This window comes from Stegostoma tigrinum, chromosome 41 (genome assembly GCF_030684315.1).
Source record: "Stegostoma tigrinum isolate sSteTig4 chromosome 41, sSteTig4.hap1, whole genome shotgun sequence".
Taxonomy (NCBI): domain Eukaryota; kingdom Metazoa; phylum Chordata; class Chondrichthyes; order Orectolobiformes; family Stegostomatidae; genus Stegostoma; species Stegostoma tigrinum.
The window spans coordinates 8,887,400-8,914,622 of record NC_081394.1 but is presented as its reverse complement, the minus strand read 5'-3'; the positions used below and the strand labels follow the sequence as shown (position 1 = coordinate 8,914,622).

At 45.3% G+C, this 27,223-nt stretch overlaps 1 protein-coding gene across 1 annotated transcript; it reads right to left on the bottom strand.

Annotated features, from left to right (window-relative positions):
* Positions 1-11,948: 11,948 nt before the first annotated feature.
* LOC132206699 (uncharacterized) lies at positions 11,949-26,629 on the bottom strand. Its single transcript, XM_059641404.1, has 6 exons — positions 26,510-26,629; positions 23,684-23,794; positions 22,557-22,673; positions 20,850-20,987; positions 15,210-15,359; positions 11,949-12,243 (listed from the first exon to the last, which is right to left on the bottom strand). The coding sequence occupies exons 1-6, from the start codon at positions 26,556-26,558 to the stop codon at positions 12,179-12,181; spliced, it is 630 nt and encodes a 209-aa protein (XP_059497387.1). The 5' UTR covers positions 26,559-26,629; the 3' UTR covers positions 11,949-12,178.
* Positions 26,630-27,223: the final 594 nt, after the last annotated feature.

The window sequence follows — 27,223 nt, the reverse complement described above, 5'->3', positions numbered from 1 at the left end:
GAGCAAAGCCTCAGTACACCAGACAGGCCATGTAAGACTGAGCTGGGGAGAAGTGCCTTCACCCAGACAAGTAGGGAGCGTGTAGAATTCTCTGCCACAGAAAGCTGTTGAGATTTCCAAGAATGACGTAGATATCGATAACTGAACAACAAGTATCAAACAGTACAGAGGGAGAAATTGGGAGCAGAGGAATTGAATTGGATGATAAACCATGATTCATAAGGAATGGCACAGCCAGTTAAGGTGCCAAATAGCTGACTCCTGTCCCCATTTCCAACGTTTCTACAGGTTAAACTATGAAAACGATTGACAATTGAAAAGTCAATTGTTCCCACCATCTCATAGATATCAACCCAATCATTTAATACGCCCACTTGTTTTGGATTCTTTTCAAAAGAGAACAAAACACGTTCGGCATTCATGAAATGACTGCTTCAGGATGTTTAGCAAATCAAGTATCACACACGCCTGGGTTTGTTTTGCTCAGCTTTACCACAGAATAAGTGTCAGATTGTGTGACCTATACAACAGGGGGCAACTTGTGAAAGTGACGAGGGACACAGAGATGCAGTTTGGGCTCTGTCACTGAATTCACTGTTGGAATGGAGAACCTGCCAGCTTGGGACAAGTCACTTTCTGTATTTCCCCGGCACAGTCGAAAGTCCTTTCAGTGACCAGCAGGCGATCTGCTCTGTTCTGCCGCTGTGTAACCTGCCTCCTTTTCTTTCTCTGTGGAGCAGGAACACGTTTGTCATGTTCCGGGGCATCTCACATCTGCCCTTTTTATCTCGATTGTGGCCCAAGCTTCATGTGAACACAGAGAAGTCCCCGACTTGATCTCACTCCCTCACCAGAGGCGTGATGACCCTCAGGTGAAGCGTGCACCTGCTCGATCGTCTCCCTCATGAGAGAGCAGCCCTTTGGCCCTCTGGGACAGAGACAATCTTTCACTGACTGTTACTGAGCACAGTTTCCCAATGCGTCTGACAGCCCAGTAAGTGTTAATGACAAAGATGAAGCTGCTTTCTCTCTCTACCCCAGGCCCTTTTTTTCTCTCTCTCCCAAATGCACATTTATTTTCCCAAAGTGTTCCACGAACTGCGACTGGAAGCATTACTCCTGTTTGCAGAGATAATGGGAACCGCAGATGCTGGAGACTCCAATTTATTTGTTTATTTATTTAGTTTAGTTATTTTTATTTATCCGTCTATTTACCTGTCTGTCTGCCTTTCTTTCTTTATCAATCTCTCTGCTTTTGTATCTCCCCAAACTTGTCCCAATTCATTCCTATCTCTCTACCTGTGTCTGCTTTTTCTGTCTGTTTAACAGTCTCTCTGACATTCTGGACAAATAAAACTGTGGAGCTGGATGAACACAGCAGGCCAAGCAGCATCTTTGGAGCCCAAAGACTGAAGTTTCGGGCCAAGACCCTTCATTTCTGTGTTCATCCAGCTCCACACTTTGTTATCTCTTACTCCTGCGTGCAGACAGCTCTGTTCCTCTTTGACACAGATTTGGCTTTTTCGTGATAGCTGCATGATAAAATCATAAAATGCCAAGCAGTTTGGTCACGTTATTCTTCCACATGCCAATAATGTTCATTGACGCACAGAGACTGCACTGGAGTAATTTTTGAATTCTTAGCCTGTCTCTCCCAGACCACCACCAGCTCATGTTGCATAAGAAGTTATGAATTGGTTTGCGTCTTCATTTTATTTCTGGACGATAACTGCCAAAGAGTAAATCGTCTTATTTTGCAATGGCAGTGTCCCTACGTCTGAGCCAGGAGGCTTGGGTATAAATTCTATTTCCTCCAGAAGTGTGTAATAATATTCCTGAACAAGTCGATTAGATAATATTTACAATCCTGAACACAAAATGTTGACCTCTCTCTCTGTTTATCACACGTATCTCAAGAGCACAATTTTGTTGATGGAAGGAATGTGCAAACAGGAATAAAAACACAAAGTGCTGGAAAAACTCAGCAGCTCTGGCAATAGGGGAATATGGCAATTAGGAGCGGGATTTGGAAATTCAGCCCTTTGAGCCCACTCTGCCATTTAACATGATCATGGCTGATCTTATCCTGATCTCAACTCCACTCTCATGCCTGCTCCCCACAGCCCTTTATCCTGCTTTTCATCAGAAACATATCTCTTCCTTTCCAGAATCTCTTGATTGATTCTGCCTCCAGAGTAGTTTGGGTCAGTGAGCTCCACAGATTCACAACCCTCTCAGGGAAGTGGTTTCTCCTTGACTCAGTCAGCAGAATTCTGGACACCAACACTGCATTAAGATCAAACCGCGGACAAAGTCAGAGACAGACACTGCTGTTTGGAATCGTTGATATTCTCCGCCATTAATCGGGCAATAGCCAAGTGGACTTTAGGCTTTACTTCCTTCCTTGAGGAGTCTTATTTTAGCTGCTAAATACAATTCCACTCAAATCATTGTTGCAGCGTTAGACATTCTGTGATATTTCTTAATAAGTAGCCGAATTTAAAAAGCAATTTACCCACATTAAATTCTTGAATTGTATCACAGATCTTCGCTCTAATTTCTGTCCCTATTTCTGAAGTCAGATTATTTTGCATCTTTGAAGAAATTTAAGCCAGGATGTCAAGGGAGGCTGTTGTCTTCAGTCACGGTATTTGTAATCCAGTTTGTATACCCAATGTCCATGATCTGCAGATTTGAGCTCAAATTCCACGATGACAAAGAGTTGAATTAAAATGGAGCTGTTTTCTGGTATTTAAATAGATTAAAAAATGTACCGATTGTCGCACCAGCATTGATGTGAAATCCTGCCATCAGAGCCCTTTTACATCTTTCCCCGCTCACTTTAACTCCATTTCCTCTACTTTTGAACTCCCGTACCCTTTGGAAAAGACTTTGGCAATTCACCTTATCAATGCTCCTCATGATGTTGTAGACGTTTATAATATTGCCCCCTGGCCTTCTAAGCTGGTCCAAGTTGTGCTTCATGCTTTCATAATTAAACGTGTTCACATTTAACACTCTTGCTTCAGATTGAAGTGCATCAGTTTCAAAATTTTGAAAAATTGTGACCATTCATCCTGAAAATTCCTTCATACAACACAGTTTTCAATTAGTCCCTTTTCATTCCATAATACTGGATCCATAATAGGTTATCCTCTATCTCACTCCTCACCATGCCCATCATCCCTGAAATCATTCTTCACAGCTTCAGAGCTCAGCTGGTTTACCCAGTCAATGTGCAGATTCAAGTCAGTCATGATCTCTGTGCTAAAAGTTTCTCCCATGGCCATATTTATATCAGACCCCACACTAACAGTCTGGTTTGGTGGCTTGTAAATGATCACAAAATCTGATGCCACATGCTATTTTTTTAGATCTGTCCAAACAAATACAATTCGTTGTTCTTCCGTTCTGATATCATTCTTCTCAAGGCACTGAGCCCATCTTGTATTATCAGCACCTCTCCACTGTCTTTATCCATCGAAAATATCGAATATCCTGGAAGTTTCAGTTCCCAATCCTGGTCACCATGCAGACGTGTTTATGTGATGCCAATTGCATCATAACTGCTTACGTCTACTTACAATCACAGAATCGAGTTTTTCAGCACGAAAAAAAACCCTTCAGTCCAACTCATTCATGCCAATCAGATATCCCAAATTAATCTCCACCCTTCCTGCTCATGTGCACATCCAGATGACTATCAAATGTTCTATTTGTATGAGCCTCTCCCACTTCCTCTGGCAGCCCATTCTGTACACACACCACCCTCTGCATGAAAAAGTTACCCCTTACTTCCCTTGTAAATATTTCCCTCTCACCTTGAACCCATGCTGCCTACTTTTGAACTCCCACGCCCTGGGAAAAAAACAACAGAAACAGAAGTTTCTAGAAACGCTCAGCAAGTCTGTCAGCATCTGAAAAGAAAAAAAAAACAAGATTTCAAGTTTTCAATCTGGTGACCCTTCCACAGAACTGGGGAAAACACTTGGCTTTTCACACTATCCCCATGCACCTAACAATTTTATAAACTTTTGTAAGGTCACTCCTCAGCTTCCAACTCTCCAGCAAAAATAGCCCCGCCCCTCCCCCCTCAGCCTGCTGCTCAAACACTCCAACCCTGGCAACATCTTTGTATATCTTTTCTGACCCCTTTCAAATTTTACAACATCCTTCCTCTCGCCAGGAGAAGAGAGTTGAATGCCGTCTTCCAAAAGTGGCTAAACCAATGTCCTGTACAGCTGCAACATGACATTTCAACTCCTATACTCAGCGCAACAATCAATAAAGGCAGGAATACCAAATGCCTTCTTCACTATCCCGTCTACCTTCAACTCCACTTTCAAGGATCTATGAACATGAACGCCAAGATTTCTTTGTAAAGCAACACACCCCAGCACCTTACCATTCAGTGACTATGTTTATTCCTGAAGTGCATTTCAAACATACAGCACCACACATGTATCTAAATTACACTCCATCTGCCACACTTCAGCCCATCTGATTAGGGACCGAGTGAACTCTGAGGTAACGTTTTTCACTGTCCACTCCTCCTCCAATTTTGACTAAAGGTGCCAGTTTATCAGCGAATTAAACACAGTACAAAGGAGGTCACTGTTTCCATCGAGCCTGCTTCTCCTCTCACAATGAGAATTAGTTTGTTGTAAGTTGAACGTGCAACAGATTGGAACAACAGGAGACAGTGTGCATTTAGTTTAATTCAATGCTGTGACTGAGCAAGTGAATTCTTGTGAAACGCCATCTTCCCAATATCAAATTGTGGAGTCTTCAATTTGTGACTTTGCTGAATGGTTTCCCCATGTCAGTGTCAAAACGCACAATTCCACAATTCAGAGTCTCACCATTGCTCTGAACGTCTTTCTTGTGACATGCTGAGTCCTTTTAATCACCAAATCAGTTGACAAGTGTGATGTGACATTTGCTGTAAACAATTGCCCCACAGAGGAACAAAGTTGGGACTGTGACATTTGTGGCAAGTGCACAAAAACCGAAGGGAGGTGCTGGCCTCGTGGTATCATTGTGAGGCTATTCATCCAAAATCCATTTCATGGCCTGGTGACTTGAAATCAAAACCCACTGGGGTTTTCAAAATTCAAAAACCAAGTGGTGTAATCTGAATTCAATCAAATAAAATCTGGAACCAAGTATCTCATGATGATTATTGAAAAATGCCTTTGGGTTCATTCAGACCCCTTTCAGGGAAGAGAATCTGCCAACCTACCTAGAATGGCCTCGATGTGACTCCAGTCCCACAGCAGTGTGTACTCGGGCACAATTATGGATGGGTAATAAATCTGCCTTCACTCATGCCCACTGAAATAACTTCACAGGGGACCATATCCTATCAACAAGTCACCCTCTGATAACACGGCGAGAGCCCTTTCCATTGATCCAGCTCCCTCAGAAGCAGCTCTCAGAGTGAGAAGAATGTTTGACAATCCCATTCTTTTAGCCATGGCTTCCTGACTGGACCAGATTTAGAGCGTGAATCAGGGAACTCATATTTTGTGAGATCCTCCTCTCCAACAATATCCTATTATCCTACAAAGATCAAACACCCCTGCATACGCTATAGTTTACACTCTTCCGTGTGCCTCTCTGAGAGTTGCATAAAAGTCTCTATCTGACTCCAATACCACTACCGGCAGCACATTCCACACACCCACCACTCTCTGTGTGCCGAACCTACTTCTGACATCTCCCCTATACCTTCTTCTCATCACTCGAAAATTCTGCGCCCTTGTAATAGTCATTTCTGCCCTGGGAAAAAGTCTGACTGTACGCTCTATCTGTGCCTTTCATCATCTTGCACACATCTCTCCAGTCATCTCTCATTCATTTTTGATCATATCAATAAAGCCTGAGCTCACTCAGACTTTCCTTGTAAGACCCGCCCTCCCGTCCAGGCAGTACTTTGGTAAATCTCCTCTGCGCCCACTCTAAAGCTTCCACATGTTTCCTGTCATGAGGCAACCAGAACTGAAGACAATTTTTCAAGATAACACGGCACAGAGCTGGATGGACTCAGCAGGCCAAGCATCATCAGAGGAGCAGGAAAGCTGAAGTTTCAGGTCGAGACCCTTCTTCAGAAAAAACTTTCCTCTGATGCTGCCTGGCCTGCTGTGTTCATCCAGCTCTACACCGCGCTATCTCAGATTCTCCAGCATCGGCAGTTCCTACGATCTCTGCAACAATTTTCCAAGGACAGATGGGCATATTTTTTGACTGGAGCATGGGAGGTTGAGAGGCCAAAGATAGAAGTTTATAAAATAATGAAGAGTGTGAGGTGATACATTTTGGAAGGACAAGTTTGAAAGCAGAATATAGAATTAACGGAAAGATTCTTGGCAGTGTGGAGGAGCTGAGGGATCTTGGGCTTTGTGTCCACAGTTCACTGAAAGCTGCCACCCAGGTGAATAGAGTCATTAAGAAGGCATATGGTGTGTTAGCTTTCATTAATAGAGGGATTGAGTTCAAGAGCTGTGAAGTTCTGCTCTCGTAATACAAAACCCTGGCTCAGCCACATATGAAGTATTGTGTCCAGTTCTGTTCATTTTATTACAATAAAGGTGTGGAAAAGTTGGAAGAGGTGCAGAGGAGATTTACCTGGAATGGATGCAAGTTCTTCCAAGGAAAGGTTGCGAGAGCTGTGGCTCTTCTCTTTGGAATGACGAAGGATGAGAGGCAACTTGATGAAGGTGTACAAAGTGATCGGAGGTATGGATAGAGGGGACAACCTGAGACATTTTAGTTGGGTGGAGGTAGCTGCTACAAGGGGGCATAATTTTAAAGTGAGAGCAAGTAGATATGGGGGAGACAGCAGAGGTAGTTTCTTTCCTCAGAGAGTGGTAGGCGCATGGAAAGCATGCAATAGATGTTCGTGGATTTGGCCTCATGAGGGACATTTAAGTGCCTGTGAGATAGGCATATTGATGATACTATGAGGCACAGGTGGAGGTTGCATAGACCTGAGGTTTCGGAAAAAGTTTGGTACTACATTATGAACTGAAGGGCCTGTACTGTGCTGTAATGTTCAATGACCTATGAATTGTCCGTAAGATACCTTAATAAGTAGCCAAATTAATAACAGTACAATAATTTGCCCACGCTCATTTCTTTAAGCGTATCGCACATCTTCTCTTTAATGTCTGTACTCATGTTTGAAGAAGCATTATTTGGTGACTTTGAGGCAATTTAAGTCAGCAAGTCAAGTGAGGCTGTGGTCCAGTGGTAATCACGGAATTTGTAATTCAGTTTGTTCTGTGAATGAGAGTTCAAATTCCCCTGTGACAAAGTGTGAAATTTAAAATTCAGTGACAATCTGCAAATTAAATTTTAAAAAATGCATACAATTATAATTTTACAAAAACACCATTTGGTTCACAAATGCCCTTCAAGGAAAGGAATCTGCTGTCCTTACTGAGCCAAGCCTTCACGTCACTCCAGACCCAAAGTGATGTGGTTGACCATCCTCTAGGAAATTAGAGATGGCCAATAAATACTGGCCCAGCCAGCGGCCCACACATCCCAAAAATGAACTTTTTAGAAGTATTCATATCAAATATCCCCATGCTGAGTGAGACCTACTGAGGCAAATTACCCATGGCCATGCCCCGATCGCAAGTGAGGCCTATTTAGCCTAACAACCAATGGTAATATCCCCGTACCGAGTAAGGCCTATAAAGCCTAACTGCCCATGCTAATGTCCTGATGCCGAGTGAGGCCTCGAAAGCTGAAATACGCATGGTAATGTCCCCATACCAAGTGAGGCCTATAAAGCCTAAATACCCATGGTAATGTCCCCATACCAAGTGAGGCCTATAAAGCCTAAATACCCATGGTAATGTTCTGATGCCGAGTGAGGCCTATAAAGCCGAACTACACATGATAACGTCCCCATACGAAGTGAGTCCTATAAAGCCTAACTACCCATAGTAATGCCTTGATACCGAGTGAGGCCTACAAAGCCTAACTACCCATGGTAATGTCCCCATGCCAAGTGAGGCCAATAAAGCCGAACTACCCAGGGTAATGTCCCCATAGTAAGTGAGGCCTGTAAAGCCTAAATTCCCATGGTAATGTTCCCATACTAAGTGAGGCCTGTAAAGTCTAACTACCCATGGTAACATCCCCATTCCAAGTGAGGCCTATAAAGCCTAACTGCCCATGGTAATGCATTGATGCCAAGTGAGGCCTATAAAGACGAACTACCCGTGGTAACGTCCCCATGCCGATTGAGGCCAATAAAGTCTAAAGACCCATCGTAATGTTCCCACACTAGGTGAGGCCTATGAAGCCGAACTACCCATGGTAATGTCCTGATGCCATGTGGGGTCTATAAAGCCGAAATACCCATGGTAACGACCCCATGCCGATTTATGCCTATGAAGCCGAAATACCAAAGGTAATGTCCCGATTCCAAGTGAGACCGATAAAGTCTAAATACCCATGGTAATGTCCCCATACCAAGTGAGGCCTATAAATCCTAAATACACATGGTAATGCCCCAATGCCGAGTGAGGCCGAAGAAGCCTAAATACCCATGGTATTGTCTTGATACCGAGTGAGGCCGAAAAAGCCTAACTACCCATGGTAATGTCCCCATGCCAAGTGAGGCCAATAAAGTCAAACTACCCATGGTAATGTCCCCATACCAAGTGAGGCCAATAAAGCCGAACTACCCATGATACTGTCCCCATACTAAGTGAGTCCTGTAAGGCCTAAATACCCATGGTAATGTCCTGATGCTGACTGAGCCCTATAAAGCCGAACTACCCATGGTAACGTCCGTGTACCAAAAGAGGCCTATAAAGCCTGTATACCCATTGTAATGTCCCCGTACAAAGTGAGGCCTAAAAAGCCTAACTGTCCATGGGAATGTCCCAATGCTGAGTGAGGCGTTTGAAGCTTACCTTACCATGATAATGTCCCCATACCGAGTGAGGCCTATCAAGCTGTTGGGGACAAAAGGCAGGACAAGTGACTGAGTTGTTCATCGGGGAGCTCTGAGCAACCAGTAACCACAGTTCTGACAGTTTCAAAACAGTTATGGAATAGGACAGGGCAGGTCCCAAGTTAAATTTCTAAATCAGGACTAATCCAATTTTGATAGTGGACAGAATTTAATCAAAGTCGATTGAGACAAGGTGTTCAGAGGTACAGGGACATCTGGCAAGTGAGAGGGGTGGAGGTGGGTTTCAAAAGGAAGATGACAAGAGCTCAGGGACAACATGTTAGTGTGAAAAGCAAGGCTGGCAGGAGTAGGGAACACTGGATTATGAGGGTTGCTGAGACTCTGGTTAAGCAAAAGAAGAAGATAAGTGTGACGTAGAAACATCTGGATTCAATTAAATCCCTCGAGTAATATGGCGGGGACAAGAGTGCACTTGAGAAGGATTCAGAAGGGCAAAAAGGGGGTATGACACAGCTTTGACAGAAAAGATTAAGAAGAACCCAAAGACATTCTGTGAGGATATTAAAGGCAAAAGAATAACTAGGGACAGAACAGGGCTCCTTAAATGATCAACAAGGCCACCTGTGTGCGGGATGCATGAGATGCATAAGGCCCGAAAGGAATATTTTGCGTCAGCATCTACAGTGGCAGAAAGACACGGAAGCCTGGGAACTTGCGGAAATAAGCAGTGATTTTGTTGAAAAGAACCCACAGTGCAGAAATAGAGGTGCTGGAGACTTGACAATGCATAAAGGCAGGTAAGTACTCAGGAACTGGTCAGCTGTATTCCAGGACATTGTAAGAAGCTGGGGAAATTAGCAGAGATATTTGTATCATTTAAAGGCATGTGTCAGGTTGAACACAGTTCAGATGGTATATTTGTCAAGTGACAGATGGTAAGGCTGCATGTGGGTAGAGCAGCATGTGAGGGACTGCGTCAATTGCTACGCTTTTACATGGTTAAAGAGGGGAAACAGAATACGGTAGATTAAAAAAAGCAAGCTCCAGAGAATCTCAGATGGTCTTGCAACATGTGTGGAGGCGGAAACTGAGGTTACATTTCCATGACCCTGCTCAGGTCGTATGTTACTCTAGTGGCATTTCCTTCAGGTGGCATGTGAGACAGCTGTTGAAGAAGCGCACGTCATGGAGATGCCAGTTGAGTCAAAAGTACATCTCTTTCAGTCTGCTTGGGCAGTGTTAGCATGAAGATAGTTGGGGGATAGAAATGTTTGAGGGGCAGCTGTGTAGCTGAGTTGAGAGGTGGGTGAGAGGGTGTTTTGAGAGGGTGGTATGGAGGTGAGCTGATATGTGGATAGTCAGGGCCAGAGGTTTGGTGAAGTCAGGGGATAGCCAAGTCCACCTGGAGTCAGCCAGTAAGTTTGTGGGATGAGTTGAGTCTCACTGGGGACATGGTTGGGTCATATCATCATGGTTAGGCATGTAAGAGAGCAGTCTTGGCTTCTGCGAGTATGGGAGAGATTGAGCTACAGTGTTAGGTGATCAGTGGAGGATCTTGGGGATACGGAATGAGGGTGGGGAAATTACGGTGAAATCAAGGAGAATGTTGTTGCTGGAGTGTGCAGTATGAGTTCTCAGCTTGACAATCATGAAACAATAGTGAGACAAACTCATTTTCACTGTCTCGTCTTTGAATCCAGCTGATCACACTGCTGCTTTTCAATGTCTGTGAGTCTCATTTACAGTCTTTTTGGCACAGACTTGCAGCTGGTGTCCATTTGATGTTTAAATGACTTGCACAATTCTCATGTGTCAGGAAGGCTGTGCTGGTGAATGCCCTGGTCTTTGGCAATATCCCAACACTCTTTAGGCTTCTGACCAGGGAAGTTCAGGCCATTGTGATTCTGAGAGAATCAGCGTGTCTTTTACTGATAAACCAGTTTGTGGCTGGATTACAGTGCAGACTGATACCAACAGCACCGGATCAATCCCCCTCATGGCTGTGCTGGTTCAGCCAGCTCTGCCTCCCAGCCTTCACCCACACATCGATGTGGAGTGGTGCTTCTCATTTCTGATTGTTTTCCCTCTGTGAAATATAGAGACAACTAAGGCCCCTTCAGGGGCTACTGCTCCTTCCTGATAGCCAACAAAACTCCAATGTCATATGGCATTGTGAGGGATAAAAAATAACATTGAGAAGAGCAAGTGAATAGATTATTGTAAACCATTTGAGTTAAGGTCAAGATTTCTCCAACTTCCGATCAACAGGATGACGTTAAGAGTTGATTCATGCTTTATTAAGAGAATGAAAGAACAAGTTTTTACAACAATGCAAAGTTCAGGCCAAGATTAATGGAGCAATCGTTGTAGATTTTTCAAATCAGCCTCTTCAGGTACAACAGGCGCAGGTGGGACTTGAAATTAGACCTCCTGGCATAGATCTCAGGACATTACTCCCGCTCAGTAAGGACACGAGTAATTTAATCAAACATTTCAGATGTGTTATGTCATATTTCTGGAACAGGTAGGACACAAACCCTGGTCTTCTGGGCCAGTGGTCTGAACATTACCAATGTGCCAGAAGACTACATGATGTTTACTCCACGCAGCGTGTGTGCAGTTAAGTTAGCAATGCACACTTATTTCCTTCTCAGTTTTTGATGTTCTAAAATCCTTTTCTCTCTGCCTCCTTTGCCTCATTCATTACTCCATTTTTGGTGTTTCTCCGTTCAATTCAGCACAAAAAAAAAATTCAAACATTCCCCATTCGGCTCGCAGTGCCCTGCTACTTTCCCTGAGGCTACCAATTTGAGTCATCTCTGGACATTTCACTGCACAGCTGAGGCACTTGTGTCCACTCCCTGGTGTATTCATGTGTCCCACACTCAGCTGGCCACTTACACAGTGATGCCACACAGCCGTTGTAGCTCTTTCTCACTCATTATGGGTTTACGTAGCTACAAGCAAGTCTGTAAGGCAAAAAATAACAATATTTCTGCAAGTTCTGCTGTACAGATCAATCCGCAGTCAAATACTGAATACAAATCATCACTCTTGTACACTCATTAACACACAAAGAAAGACTTTATTGCTGCATTAAGATAGTGACCCAGCCAAATTAAAGAGCTTGAAACCAATACACCTTTGCCTTGATCCTTCAAAGAATCTCGCTGCCCCACCCTCACTATGGTTACAGGCTGGAACAGACTCTACTCCAACACTGTCACCCTTCCAGTGTGATTTTCAATGCCAGTCAGTGTCATGGTGATGAGCCTCGGGTGAAAATTCTCCAATCTTCTTGATTGATTCTGTGTTCATGAATGTTGTAGGATTTTCAGTTGATTTACCAGTTTCAAGTGTGATTGACATCATTGTTGTCGAGGAATCGCAGAAGCAAATAATCACAGATGAGGGGAGAAAGAAAGAAAATAAATTAGTCTTTGTGATACCAGAGACAAGCTTCCTTTCCATTACAACTGAAAACACCAAGTGCTCCGGTCAATGCTTTATGTGACATGGAACTCAATTCATCGCCACAACGTACAGACTAGTTCTAAAGACTTGACATATTCTGCTGTGAAAATCAAGCGATGATCTAGTTCTGGTTTCAATTATCTCACATTCTTTCTTCGTCATTGTTCACAATGTGGAATCAGGCCATTCGGCTCAACAAGGCAACACTGCTCCTCCAAAAGGAATCCCATCTACACCCTCCCCAGTAAACCTACATTTCCTGCAGCTAATCCAACTACCCTGAACATCCCTGGACATGATGGGTAATTTAGCATGGCCAATCCACCAAACCTGCACACATTGGACTGTGGTAAGAGACCAGGTCACCCAGAAAACTCCTGTGCAGACACAGGGAGAATGTGCAAACTCCACATGGACAGAGCCCCGAGTCTGGAATCAAACTAATATCACTGCTACTGTCCAGCAGCAGGCTAACCACTGAGCCACCATGTCCTCTTGCTCAACGTCAGTTGACTCTGAGATTAGCATTAAATCATTCTACATTGCTGTTTGATGAATTGTGATGAATGTGCTTTCTTGGTGATTATGTACGATTGGCCTTTGAGACTGTAATAGAGCAGGGGAAGCAGTAAAATACAGTTTCTGATGAGGAAAGATCATAAGATTGAAAGGGAATTTCCAAGACATCTTTGAGAAGGCACGGCACGTTACGCTCTTCATAAGATAGGAGCCCACAGTGTGGTGGGCAGCATGTACCAAGGGAAGTCAATTGGTGAATTAATTGAACAGAGAGAGTTGGGATAAGGGGGAAATTTACAGGATGACAGGCAGTAGCAATTAGAATTCCACAGGGAACAGAGCTGGAGCCACAATTATTTACAAGATCTTTGAATAACTTGTGTGAGGCAAGTGAATGTCGGATAGCCACGTTTGTGATATTGCAAAAATAGATACAAAACTCTACTCAAGGAGACAGGTGGACAAAAACTTGGCAGATGGAATATGCAGCACGGTGGTTCAGTGGTGGGGCGGCACGTTGGCTCAGTGGTGGAGTGGCACGGAGGCTCCGTGGTGGGGCGGCACAGTGGCTCAGTGGTGGGGTGGCACGGAGGCTCAGTGGTGGGGCGGCACGGTGGCTCAGTGATTTGCACTGCAGCCTCACCGCACCAGGGACCCGGGTTCAATTCCCACCTCAGGCGACTGTGTGGAATTTGCACATTCTCCCAGTGTCTGTGTGGGATTCCTCCAGGTGCTCCGGTTTCCTCCCACAGTCCAAAGATGTGCAGACTAGGTGAATTGGCCATGCTAGAATTGCCCGTAGTGTTCAGGGGTGTGTGGGTTATAGGGAAATGGGTCTGGGTGGGATGGTCTAAGGGGCAGTGTGGACTTGTTGGGCCGAAGGGCCTGTTTCCACACTGCAGGGAATCTAATCTAATGTGTGGACATGTGAGCTAATGCTCTTTGGCAGGAAGAATAGAGAAACTAAATTTTATGTAAATGGTGAAAGGCAACAGAAAACGACAGAACAGATGATTTTGAGGGTTTTTGTGATCAGCAAAAACGTTTATGAATTGAGTTGTTATAATTCATACAGGAGCTTGGTTAGACTGCTCCGTGAGTAATGTGCGCAGTTCAAGGCTCTTTATCTGAGGAAGGGACTATTTTCAAAAAGGGAGTGCAACAATGGGTCACCAGACTTGTTTCCAGAATGATGGGAATCTCCCATGTGGAGAGATTGGGCAAAATTAACCAGTAGTCTGTGGAATTTTGGAAAATGGATCCAACCTTGTTCGAGGGGAGGCGATGGGCTCAAGATACTATTGTTGGACCATTACTCCAAAGACCGAGGTAATGTTCTGGTGACTTAGTTTCAAATCTTGCCAAGGCGGATGGTGAAATTTGAATTCTAATTTTTTTGATAAGTGAAATTAAGAGTCCAATGATGAACAATAATACATTGCCGAGTGTCGGAAAAACACATCTGGCTCATTAATGTCCTTTCCAGAAGGAATCTATCTTTGCGTTGTTCTGAACTATGTGTGACTACTGACCATTGCCAATATGGCTGACTCTGAACTGACATCAGTGCAATTAGGAATAGCGATAACTGCTGGTCTCGCCAGCAATGCCCTCATCCCATGGATGGATAAAATAAATTGAAAGACTCATAGAACACAAAGGGGAACAGAGGGTCAATAAGTCTGAGATGCTTCCCATTTTGGCGAGTCTGGAGCCAGGGGCAAAATTAAGGGCAATGTTACTCAGGTCCAATGTGTGGCGAATCTTTTTTTTGAACTCTGAAGGTTGTGAAACTTGCGATTTGTCGAACACACAGAGCTGCCGTAGTTTTACGTCAGGCTGAAATTGATCAGTTTTGGATTGCCAGGTTGTACAAGGTGGTGAGAGGGAGTTGGGCAAAAAGCATTTTAAGTTCAATCAGCCACAATCGCTTTACATTCTTGGGAATCTGCTGGGGTGGGGATGATGCGCAATGACCCATGAGCATTATCGCTGGATTAGTAACCCAGAAAATCAACGAATGTTCTGGCGGCCTGTGTTTGACAGTGGAATTTGAATTCCACAAAGCAAGATGTGGAATTAAAAACCTACTGATGACCATAAAGACATTGGTCATTGTCATCAAATACCATTTGAGTCACTAATGTCCTGATGATTGAGGCAGTGAATGACTTTGAAGAATATTCCGGATGCATCACGAGCCTGGCCTGAACAGCAATAGCAACATAAAGGACACAAAATGGAGAGAAGGTAGTTTTGCACTTCTCTCTGTCACACTTACCATGTTGCAATGTAACATTGTTACACAGCGAGGATGAACAACAATGTGCAGACCCATCCAATTTTACAGGGAAAAAGCCAAAATCTGCGGGCCCCTGGCAGAGATTTTCAGTGGCACATGCTGCTGTGACAAAAGGAGATGGAATACTGTCTGTAATGGAAATGGGGGAAATGCTTCATTTAGAGAGAAAGCAACGTGAAACAACTTCATTGTCCAGCAGCGAACATTCTTTAAGAAGAATGATGAACGGCTTGAATTTATAAACGGTAGATAATTCAGATCTTAAAATGTGAGGCTGGATGAACACAGCAGGCCAAGCAGCATCTCAGGAGCACAAAAGCTGACGTTTCGGGCCTAGACCCTTCATCAGAGACGGGGATGGGGAGAGGGAACTCGAATAAATAGGGAGAGAGGGGGAGGCGGACCGAAGATGGAGAGTAAAGAAGATAGGTGGAGAGAGTATAGGTGGGGAGGTAGGGAGGGGATAGGTCAGTCCAGGGAAGACGGACAGGTCAAGGAGGTGGGATGAGGTTAGTAGGTAGATGGGGGTGCGGCTTCGGGAGGGAGGAAGGGATGGGTGAGAGGAAGAACCGGTTAGGGAGGCAGAGACAGGTTGGACTGGTTTTGGGATGCAGTGGGTGGGGGGAAGAGCTTGGCTGGTTGTGTGGTGCAGTGGGGGGAGGGGACGAACTGGGCTGGTTTAGGGATGCAGTAGGGGAAGGGGAGATTTTGAAACTGGAGAAGTCCACATTGATACCATTAGGCTGCAGGGTTCCCAGGCGGAATATGAGTTGCTGTTCCTGCAACCATCGGGTGGCATCATTGTGGCAGTGCAGGAGGCCCATGATGGACATGTCATCTAGAGAATGGGATGGGGAGTGGAAATGGTTTGCGACTGGGAGGTGCAGTTGTTTGTTGCGAACTGAGCGGAGGTGTTCTGCAAAGCCGTCTCCAAGCCTCCGCTTTTTTTCCCCAATGTAGAGGAAGCCACACCGGGTACAGTGGATGCAGTAAACCACATTGGCAGATGTGCAGGTGAACCTCTGCTTAATGTGGAATGTCATCTTGGGGCCTGGGATAGGGGTGAGGGAGGAGGTGTGGGGGCAAGTGTAGCATTTCCTGCGGTTGCAGGGGAAGGTGCCGGGTGTGGTGGGGTTGGAGGGCAGTGTGGAGCGAACAAGGGACTCACGGAGAGAGTGGTCTCTCCGGAAAGCAGACAGGGGTGGGGATGGAAAAATGTCTTGGGTGGTGGGGTCGGATTGTAAATGGCGGAAGTGTCGGAGGATGATGCGTTGTATCCGGAGGTTTGTAGGGTGGTGTGTGAGGATGAGGGGGATCCTCTTTGGGCGGTTGTGGCGGGGGCAGGGTGTGAGGGATGTGTTGCGGGAAATGCGGGAGACGCGGTCAAGGGCGTTCTCGATCACTGTGGGGGGAAAGTTGCGGTCCTTGAAGAACTTGGACATCTGGGATGTGCGGGAGTGGAATGTCTTATCGTGGGAGCAGATGCGGCAGAGGCGGAGGAATTGGGAATAGGGGATGGAATTTTTGCAGGAGGGTGGGTGGGAGGAGGTGTATTCTAGGTAGCTGTGGGAGTCGGTGGGCTTGAAATGGACATCAGTTACCAGCTGGTTGCCTGAGAAGGAGACTGAGAGGCCCAGGAAGGTGAGGGATATGCTGGAGATGGCCCAGGTGAACTGAAGGTTGGGGTGGAAGGTGTTGGTGAAGTAGATACTGCAACCGCAGGAAATGCTACACTTGCCCCCACACCTCCTCCCTCACCCCGATCCCAGGCCCCAAGATGACATTCCACATTAAGCAGAGGTTCACCTGCACATCTGCCAATGTGGTATACTGCATCCACTGTACCCGGTGTGGCTTCCACTACATTGGGGAAAAAAAGCGGAGGCTTGGAGTCCGCTTTGCAGAACACCTCCGCTCAGTTCGCAACAAACAACTGCACCTCCCAGTCGCAAACCATTTCCACTCCCCCTCCCATTCTCTAGATGACATGTCCATCATGGGCCTCCTGCCGTGCCACAATGATGCCACCCGAAGGTTGCAGGAACAGCAACTCATATTCCCGCCTGGGAACCCTGCAGCCTAATGGTATCAATGTGGACTTCACCAGTTTCAAAATCTACCCTTCCCCTACTGCATCCCTAAACCAGCCCAGTTCGTCCCCTCCCCCCACTGTACCACACAACCAGCCCAGCTCTTCCCCCCCACCCACTGCATCCCAAAACCAGCCCAACCTGTCTCTGCTCCCTAACCGGCTCTTCCTCTCACCCATCCCTTCCTCCCACCCCAAGCCGCACCCCCATCTACCTACTAATCTCACCCCACCTCCTTGACCTGGCCGTCCTCCCTGCACTGACCTATCCCCTCCCTACCTCCCCACCTACACTCTCTCCACCTATCTTCTTTTCTGTCCATCTTCGGTCCGCCTCCCCCTCTCTCCCTATTTATTCCAGTTCCCTCTCCCCATCCCCGTCTCTGATGAAGGGTCTAGGCCCGAAACGTCAGCTTTTGTGCTCCTGAGATGCTGCTTGGCCTGCTGTGTTCATCCAGCCTCACATTTTATTATTTTGGAATTCTCCAGCATCTGCAGTTCCCATTATCTCTGGTAGTTAAGATCTATTATATTTGTGACATTTATGATAGTTGAGTAACTGGGTGAAGTTGACAATGCAGCTTAAAAGTAAAAGAAATCACTGAAATATATTATTGAACAAAGATCGAACAGATTCTGGTGGAGAATGGCAACTGCAGTTTGGGAAATCCTTCATGTAATACAGTCACAGAGATCAATAGCAATGGAACAGACTCTTCGGTCCACCTCATCAATGCCGTACAGATATAATAAAAAATATCAGTCCCATTTGCCAGCATTTGGCCCAATGCCTCTGTCCCCTTCCTATTCATGTGGCCATTCAACATTTCCATGTTATAATTGTAATTGTCTCCACCATTTCCTCCGGCATTTCATTTCATACCTGCACCACCCTCTGTGTAAAGAAGTTTCCACGTAGGTTCCGATTAAATATTTCCCCTCTCAGCTGAAACCTCTAGTTTTACACTCCCCTGCCATGGGGCAAAGACATTGATTATTCACCTCATCCGTGCCTCTCATGGGGCATAAACCTGTATAAGGCCATCCGTCAGCCTCTAATTCTCTAGAAAAATTAGCCTCAGCCTTCTCTCCCAGAACTCCCACACTTTTGAATCAGGGCATTCGTCCCCTCGGAAGATATCCCCCCTGAGAATATCCCTCCTACCTTATCCCTGTAGCTCTGCATTTCCCACAGCCAATCCAACTGAGCTTCAAATCTTTGGACTGTGTGAGGAAACCTGATCACCCTGATGAAACCCACACAGGCTGAGTCCGATTACACAGGCACGGCGAGAATCTGCAAACACCAAACAGACAGTCGCCAGAGGTTGGAATTCAACCCGAGTGCCTGGCGCTGTGAGGCAGCAGTGCCAATCGCTGAGCCGCTGTGATGCTCCTGCCTTCTCTCAAAACCTCCAAACCTGGCAACATCTTGTACTCATTGCACTGAAAAATAAAGGCAAGCATAAGAAATGCCTTCTTCACTCGGCTGCCTGTCTGTGACTCCACTTTCAAGGAGCCATGAACCTGCACCCTCAGGTCTCTTTGTTTGACAATACTCCCAAAGACATTACCCTAAAGTGTATAAGTCCTTCCCTGATTTGCATTCGTCAAACGTGGGGCTGATGACAGAAAAACTGTACAAATCTCTTTCAACAGAAGGAGCCCTGGAAGTGTTGGTCACAGATAACGGTCCTCGTTTACAAGGAAGGAAACGTTGAAAGGTATTTGACACACAAAAACAGCTCCATACTAACTCACATCCACTACCCTGGCAGCGACAGCAGTCCAAACATTAAAGATTGGCCAAATGAAACAGCCTTTAGTTTTGTCAGAGACCAAACTGTCAGGGTTCCTGTTTGATTGTCAGACCACCCTGAATGCAACTGCAGGGTTTGTGCCAGCAGGTTTGCAAATGGGTAGAAAGCGCCACACCGGGATCTTCCTGTGCCTGGCACAGAGAAGGGGAATGCAGCATCGGGAATGCCAATGCCAAACACAAGGCACCTCCAAGTGGGAGAGACAGTTTCTTTCTGGGGACGAAGAGTAACAGAAATGGCCCTGGATGAGTAAGAGACGTGGCCAATGAGAGGTCAAGTCCAATGATGTGTAATGTTCAAGTGGGTGCAATGGTCTGACCAAGCACATGGACCACGTGAAAGCTGCAAACTCGCAATTAGTACAGAAGCAAAACGTGTCCTGCCCATTGGAAAACTCCGAAAGGCTGCCTGAGTCCGTAAGTTCACCTTCTTCACCAAGCATTGATCAAACCTCTGAGTCAGAAGTGGACACGGCAGATGTCGCCACAACGATGACTTTTCCACCAGAAGGAGGAAGTGAAATTCTACCAAGGTGTTCCTTGAGCATGAAGTGTGCTCCCGTGCCACCTGCAATAGCAGCTGGAACCTGACCCAGTGCTTAAATGCCCCAGAGGGCTCTCCAAGAGAAAGGACCAAACAATGTAATCGGACTCAGCCGGGGACAGGTATAGTGACTGTTTGAGTTCATCCAGCTGGATGCCGCAGGATAAGAGTTCCCTAATTGGGTTTGTTAATCTGGTCCAATCAGGGAGCCATGGCTCACAGAGATAAAGGGAAATGCAAAAGATTCGGTTCCTCTGAGAGCTGACTCTGAATGATGCAGGAGGAGAGACAAGGACACTGCATGTCTAAATAAAGGATGACTTGGTCACAGAATTCCAGCCTCCATGGAGTTACTTCAGAACTGAATGGCCTACTTCAGTTCTTATCAGCCCTTGCATGAGAAACTCTCTGTGGCATCTTTCCAAGTATCTTTCAAAAATCCTAACATCCTCTTGCCCTTCAATCTGTGTTGCTAGTTTTATCTTCCGAAAGGTGCTGTCAGAATTGTCTCTGATGAAGCGCCCCGACCAGAAACGTCAACATTTCTGTTCCTCTGAGGCTGCCTAGCTGCTATGTTCCTCCAGCTCCACACTGTGTTATCTCTGACTCCAGCATCTGCAGTACTGACTATCCTATCATATTTCTGTCAGTTGTTCACCTCAGAAAGAACAATGATGCCTCTGCCTAATCATTGTATTCTGAACCTACTTGCCCTCCTTTACACAGCTAGATCTCTCATAGTTATAATTTACTTAAAATGCATTATTTGGATTGGACAAATGGGGCCAAACTCCCATCTTTCTCCTGAATGCACACAACCTTTCTCAGATGAGAACAGATCCAAACTGGGCCTCTGGAAGGCACTGCAGGCCATCAGCAGCAGGACGTTCGATCACAGTCACAATCTGTAATCTACAGTCTGTCATTAGCACTGACCAAGTGAATTCATCCAAGTTCAAAGAGAAAAGGAGGGAGAACATGCCAGGACCAAAACCGGACAAACCGAAAAACGATGAGGTGACAAAGCCTGGTGAAGTTACGACACAGCAATTGTAAATGTTAATTCCCTTTCTTTACCCCCAAAGAAAGTCGACTGGGCTCCATTTTTGGAGAACTAGAAATTTCATGGTAGTGACAAGGGAAGGGAAAATTCACACTTGTACAAACCCTTTGTTCCCGTTCCTGATGCAATCAGGCACCGAGTCTCACCACCAACACAATTCACCTCCTCGAGCTTTTGGCTGCATAATTCAAAGGACGATTCAAAGCAACCAAAACATGAAAGTCCATTTGGAGTGTCAGGTTCTGCAATGAAAGCCACACAAAAAGGGACATGAATTTGTAAATTGCTAGCCTACTAATCCCCCTGAATGTTCCCTCGATAAATATCCCTCCTTACACAAAAGGGTTCAAGCCCCAATTGCTCAATAGGCGTGTCATAACATCTCAGAAAAGGTTCATTGGTAAAAGCCCATAAATTCATCTGTTCAATACCAAGAAAACTGATCGGTAAATGGTCCGAGTCAGCAACTGGTGGAAAGTTCTTCCCAGTTTAGGGCAAAGTGACAAAAATCATGATGGGATATTGGGTGGATTGGGACAGAAATGGGGCACCCATCATCATCTCTATTCAGGGCTTTCCAATTCACCAGGAAGATCTCAAACATGATCTTATTAGGGTTGCTGAAGAGCAGAAAAAGTGACTGTTGAGACAAATAGCAGTCTGCGTTTACATCCCGTTCATGTATACACGGAAGACAGAGCAGTGAGGGAGAAACTTGGGCAGAAGGAGGGGTGATAGCAGAATTTCTGGGACATATGTAGCTGAGGCTTTTGAAAGGCAGTTTGACAGAATGCACTGCCTGGAAATGTGGCTGATCAATGGAGGCATTAAAGTCGTTGGATTGTTATTTGGACACAAATATCATGCAGGGATATTGAAGCGTTAGGTTGGTTGGTGAGGGGCGGTGGGATAAGCAGGATATTGTCGCTGGGTATTGGTGCACTTTTGAAGAGCAAGGACAGGCGCAATGGCCTGAATGGCAACCCTCAGCAACATGGCAATTCTGCAATTCTGACTTAAGGTGCTGTACTGGATGACACTTTTACACTTTCAAACCTAGGCAAGGTCAGTCGGATAGGAATGAGGATGGTTGATGGGACGTATTGACACTTCAGACTATTACAGATCAATGTTTGAATCGCAAAAACAACTGACATTGATGTAGCACCATCGATTTTGAGGAGGGGCCAGAGAAACAGTGGCGTTTAGATTCTTCACCCACAATACGAGGTGCACTCTAAAGATGGCTGGAAACATAGGGACAATGTAGGCATCGCATAATGATTTGAATTGTATTATATTATGTAATTATATAATGTTATTACATTATATGTAACCCAAGCTACACATAGTAGATTTTATGCAGGTAAGTGGTGCGGACAGAGAGAGAGAGAGAGGGGGAATTTTGGGGAAGAGAACTTCAAAACTTGAAGACAAAACAGCTTGCCTCCTGAGCTTGCCTCAGCTACATATGTCCCAGAAATTCTGCTATCACCCCTCCTTCTGCCCAAGTTTCTCCCTCACTGCTCTGTCTTCCATGTATACATGAACGGGATGTAAACGCAGACTGCTATTTGTCTCAACAGTCACTCTGATGAAGGGTCTAGGCCCGAAACGTCAGCTTTTGTGCTCCTGAGATGCTGCTTGGCCTGCTGTGTTCATCCAGCCTCACATTTTATTATCTTGGAATCTCCAGCATCTGCAGTTCCCATTATCTCTGCCTCCTGAGCTTGGAGTGCCAAATACTGTCAATCCATCCATTAAGTTGGAGCTACAGGTTCAGATGAGTTGATCATGTACTAGAACCTGACCTGCTTCAAGGTGTTCATTGTTGATCCTCGAGAAAGAAGCAATGCCACTGTTCAGGGACACATTTTCCTTCGCGTTCAAGTCACAAAGATTTTCACGCTCACAGACTGTTTTCCCTTCTGCAATCAAGCACACAAATGGAGATATAAAATTGACAAATTGTCCTGTTTTCTGAAAAGCATTTCTTCCCTCCATCTATGTACGGCTGTATCCCCAGCTCAATCCTAAGTTTCATCTTCCTTTCTCGCCCCCTTATCTGAATCAGAACTTAGCAATTGATGAGGGCCATTGCATCGAGTTCGGCCATCCAATGGGATCTGGCCTGACCCCATACACCTGCCTTTAGCCCATAACCCTTAATATCATTGTTTGACAAAAGGTTCTCCATCTCAGATTTAAATTGAACAACTGATCTCGCACCAACTGCCCTTTGAGGAAGAGAGTTCCAAACATCTGCCACCCTTTGTGTGTAGAAGTGCTTCCAACATCTCTCCTGAATACTCTGGGCAGTATTTTAAGGCTATCGCCTCATGTTTAAGAATATGCAACCCCTTGAAGTAGTTCACTTATTTCAAACCTGAATTTTTCTGTTAATATATTGAAGCCTTTGAACAGATCACCCCGTAACCTTCTAAGTTCTCGATAAAACAGTTCCAATGTGTATAATTTCTCCTCCTAAACCAAGGCAATTGTCCGGTTCTCTGGTTTCAATCCTTACGTGGCAGATGGCCAAATTTGAACTCAATTGAAAAAGAAATTCTGAAAGCAAGAGTCTAACAATGAACCCATTGCAGGGAAAATCCTATCTTGGCTCACCAGTGTCCTTCAGGGAACGTAAATGCAATCCTTTCCTGGTGTGGCCCGACATTTCACTTCAAACTGACAACAATGTGGTTGAATCTTAACTGCCTGCAGGTCAGTAAAGATGCACAAAAAGTGCTGACACAGCCACATCCTATGAATGAACAAAAGACCCTCTGAGGCTTTTATGGGAGAAGGGAAAACATGGGGAAGTCAGCATTTATGCCGAACTGCTTTGCTCCTGACTCCCCTCATCTGGAATGCAAATATGAGAAGAGACAAAAGGCAATGAAAGAACATCAGAAACGGAAGTCAGAAGCTGTGTTACCGATAGTTGTTTTTGTTGAAACGGTCCAACATTGTTCGCGATTTTCTTCGCTCACAACACTTTGAGACCCACAGTGTCCCATGATGCATTTCAAAGAGTCCACTGAGCATGCTGAAGGAAGCAAAGCAAAAGAGAAATGCAGTCACTGTCTGAAATTCACTGTGGAATGCCTCTCCTTTCTTGGGGTCAAGACTTTTGGGGCAGATGCTGGACAAATGACCAAAGATGTGAAATTTCTGAATAATTCGAAACATGGGAATCTCTCGCGAATCTCGACTTCCAGTCGTGATTTCACCCCATTCCCTCCACCCTTTGGGATTTGAACAAATGCTGTGTCTTCCCCTCCAAGATGATGAAGGTGGGAACCATTGCAATCTGTAAGAAGTATTTCGGTGATCAATTGAGATGCTGTAACATACGAGGCTCAGGACCAAGTGCTGGGAAATGGGATTAGGGTAAAGAAAGGAGGTGTGTGGTTGGGGTTGGTAGGTGGGATGGGGATAGTTGAGTGTAAGAAGGGAGTGGTGGGGGTGAGTCAGTGAGGTTGGAGGTGCAGATGGGTGGGACAGAAGATGAACAGGTTGTGTCAGGTCAAGGCGACCGGATTTAGAGTAAGGGTTAGCCATGGTATGAGGCTGGGGCTGGCAGAGATTTTGCAATTCGTAAAGGACCCATTAACGACGTCTGCCTGTAGACTCCCAAGGCAGAATGTGAATTGCTGCTCCTCCAGTATGCAGCTTTGCTTAAGATTCGAGCTGCCCTCTCCCTCTCCATTTTTGAAGAAGGGTCCCAACTGAAACCTCAACCTCCCTGCTTTTCTGATGCTGCCTGTCCTGCTCTGTTCCTCCAGCTTCAAGCTGTGTTATCTCAGCCTCCAGCATGTGCAGTCGTTGCTATCTCAGGGATTAGGATACAGGAGCTTGATGACCAGCATGGACTCCATGGGTCAAATTGCCTCTTTCTATTCTGTAAAACCCCATGACTATGACAGTATAACTATGGAGACCTACCCGAACCAACTGCCCACTTCCCCACTTACTTCACCCACCAAGCCATTCGCACATTTAAACTGTACTGAAAGGAAATGTGTTCACTGACTCCACTCAGCTTCACATCTGGTCTGCCTTGCACATTTCTCACTTCTCAGAAAGGCACAGATGAAATCATAAAATCACAGGACTGTGACGGTGCGTAAGGAGTCCACACGGGCCAACATGCCTGGGCAGGTTCTGCTAGCGATTGTCAAACCTCCTGTCCCTCATCCCCATATCCCTGCACACCATTTTCATGGAAAGATAGATCAGCATCAAATGAGCATATATCTCCTAAATTGGAGCAGACTGGTGATCTGACCCATGGCTGCAAGTCCTCAGAAGAGACAGGCAGAACCCCACTCAACATCCTGAGGAGTTTCCAACTGCATTGTTCCATCAGCAGTGGCCCTGTTTCCAACAGCCAGAGATCTCAAAATCTATCCCTCTGACTCCATGTCGCTTGACTTGGTTTTACTTCACAAAACTAAGTTATGGAACGTCTGACTCCAAATTTCAGGTGCACTTAGAATCACCCACCAAATGTATGAATCTCTAGATTTTATTGGAAAATTCAGCATGGCCAATCAACTAAACGGCACATCTTTGCACTGCAGGAGGAAATGAGAGCACCTGGAGGAAACCTATGCAGACACAGGAGAATATGCAAACCCCACAGAGGCAGTCGCCTGAGGCTAGTATTGGACACATGTCCCTGGTGGTGTAAGGCAACAGTGTGAACCCCTGAGCCACCGTGCTGACACTTTTTCTTTTCAACAGCCAAAAGCTTTTTTTTCTTGAGAATCCTTCTATAGAATCCCTTTGGAACTTTTTAATTGAAGCAAAAGACATTTGGGCTGGGACGGATTCTTGATGTTTAGCATTGCTGATTCACAAACACCAGGGTCCTGAGTTTGATTCCAGACTGCTGTGACTATCTGTGTGCAGTTTGAACGTTCTCCCCGTGCCTACATGAGTTTTTCGTGGGTGTTTGGTTTATTCTGTACACCATGGTAAATTGTTCATCGTGGCTTGGATGTGCAGGCTAGGCAGATCGACCATGTTAAATACGGGAATGGGATACGGGCTAAGTCTGGGAGGAATCCATATCTAATTCGATTGGTCAACACTAAGCGAAGCACAGTTCAGTCAAACACTGTCGTTGAAATGCAAAAACAGAACGTAGAACCTGGAATAACTTAACTCTCCGGGAAATATTCAGAATCATTCATTCAGTAGCTAGCACTAATTAACTGTTCCAATTTACTGAACATAACCTGAGCAGAAAGGCAGAGTCAGAAAACACATTGTCTCATGCCATTCTCCTATCCAGAAGGAAAGAATATCAAAAGGCAATTCTAAGAGAAAACTCAGAGAGAGAGTGTAGCAGACAGGAGAGTTTCACTGCAGCCTAATCCTGCTAAAAACCCAACCGGTAGGAATTCTGGATCTGTGAGGGTATGACTACACCCACTCAGTCTGCTTTTATTGTTTCAACTTTAAAAGTAAGCTCCCAGGCTTAACAAGCTGTTTTTGTCCTTGTTGACAACTCGTTACCGATCTCACAATCTCTCTCTAAAAGGAAACCTCTCAAAGCCACAACATCGTAACACTTTCTATCAGTTTGTTGCCGTGGACTGGTTATTAAACTGTTTCCAGGAAGAGAGTGGAGTTGCAGCCCCCATTTAGTCTGTGAATAATTATCTGTTGTATACTTCGGTGTTATTGGGATGACTGATGATTGAGCTCAGCATCAGAGAAATCTCAAGAGCAAGTAAAAACAGGACAGACTTACCTTTGGCAATGCATATGTAGACAATAGCGAAAGCAAGAAACAGCTTCATTGTTGAGCTTTGACGTTGAACACCCAAGTCAGTCACTTCTGTCTCTGTTAATGAGCTGCTGCTGTCTTCCTGATCACGGCTCTCCACTCCTCGGTGCAGATCCTCACCCAGTGTCCGCCTTATATTGAAACAGAACCGTGACATGTGATGTGACAAACAACTCGAACAATCTCATCATTCCTGTCAAATTACATGTGAACGAAATCATATGATTAGTCAAACTTCTGGAAAATTCACCTGTGGTAACAGTCAATGGAATTTGACAGGGTGGATGCTGTTTTATTGGAGGGATTTGAGAGAAGGTTATCTGGATTGATTCCAGAGACGAAGGGTTTGTCTTCTGAGGTGATGTTGAGCAGTTTCGGTCTTACTCAGTGGAGTTTGGACCGACGAGGAGCAATTTAATTGAAGAATTTAAGATGCAAAAGGAGATGGACAAAGTAGATGTAGAACAGGTATTTCCCCTTGTGAGCCAATCTAGAATGAGAGGCTCTCATTTTAGGTAAGTGGTAGCAGATTTAAAACAGAGATGAGGATGAATTACTTCTCTCAAAGGGTTGTGACTCTGTGGCATTCACTACCGAGAGTGCAGTGGATGCCGGACACTGAATAAGTTTAAGGAGCAGGCAGACGTGTTTGTAATTAGTCACGGGTTAAAGGGCTTT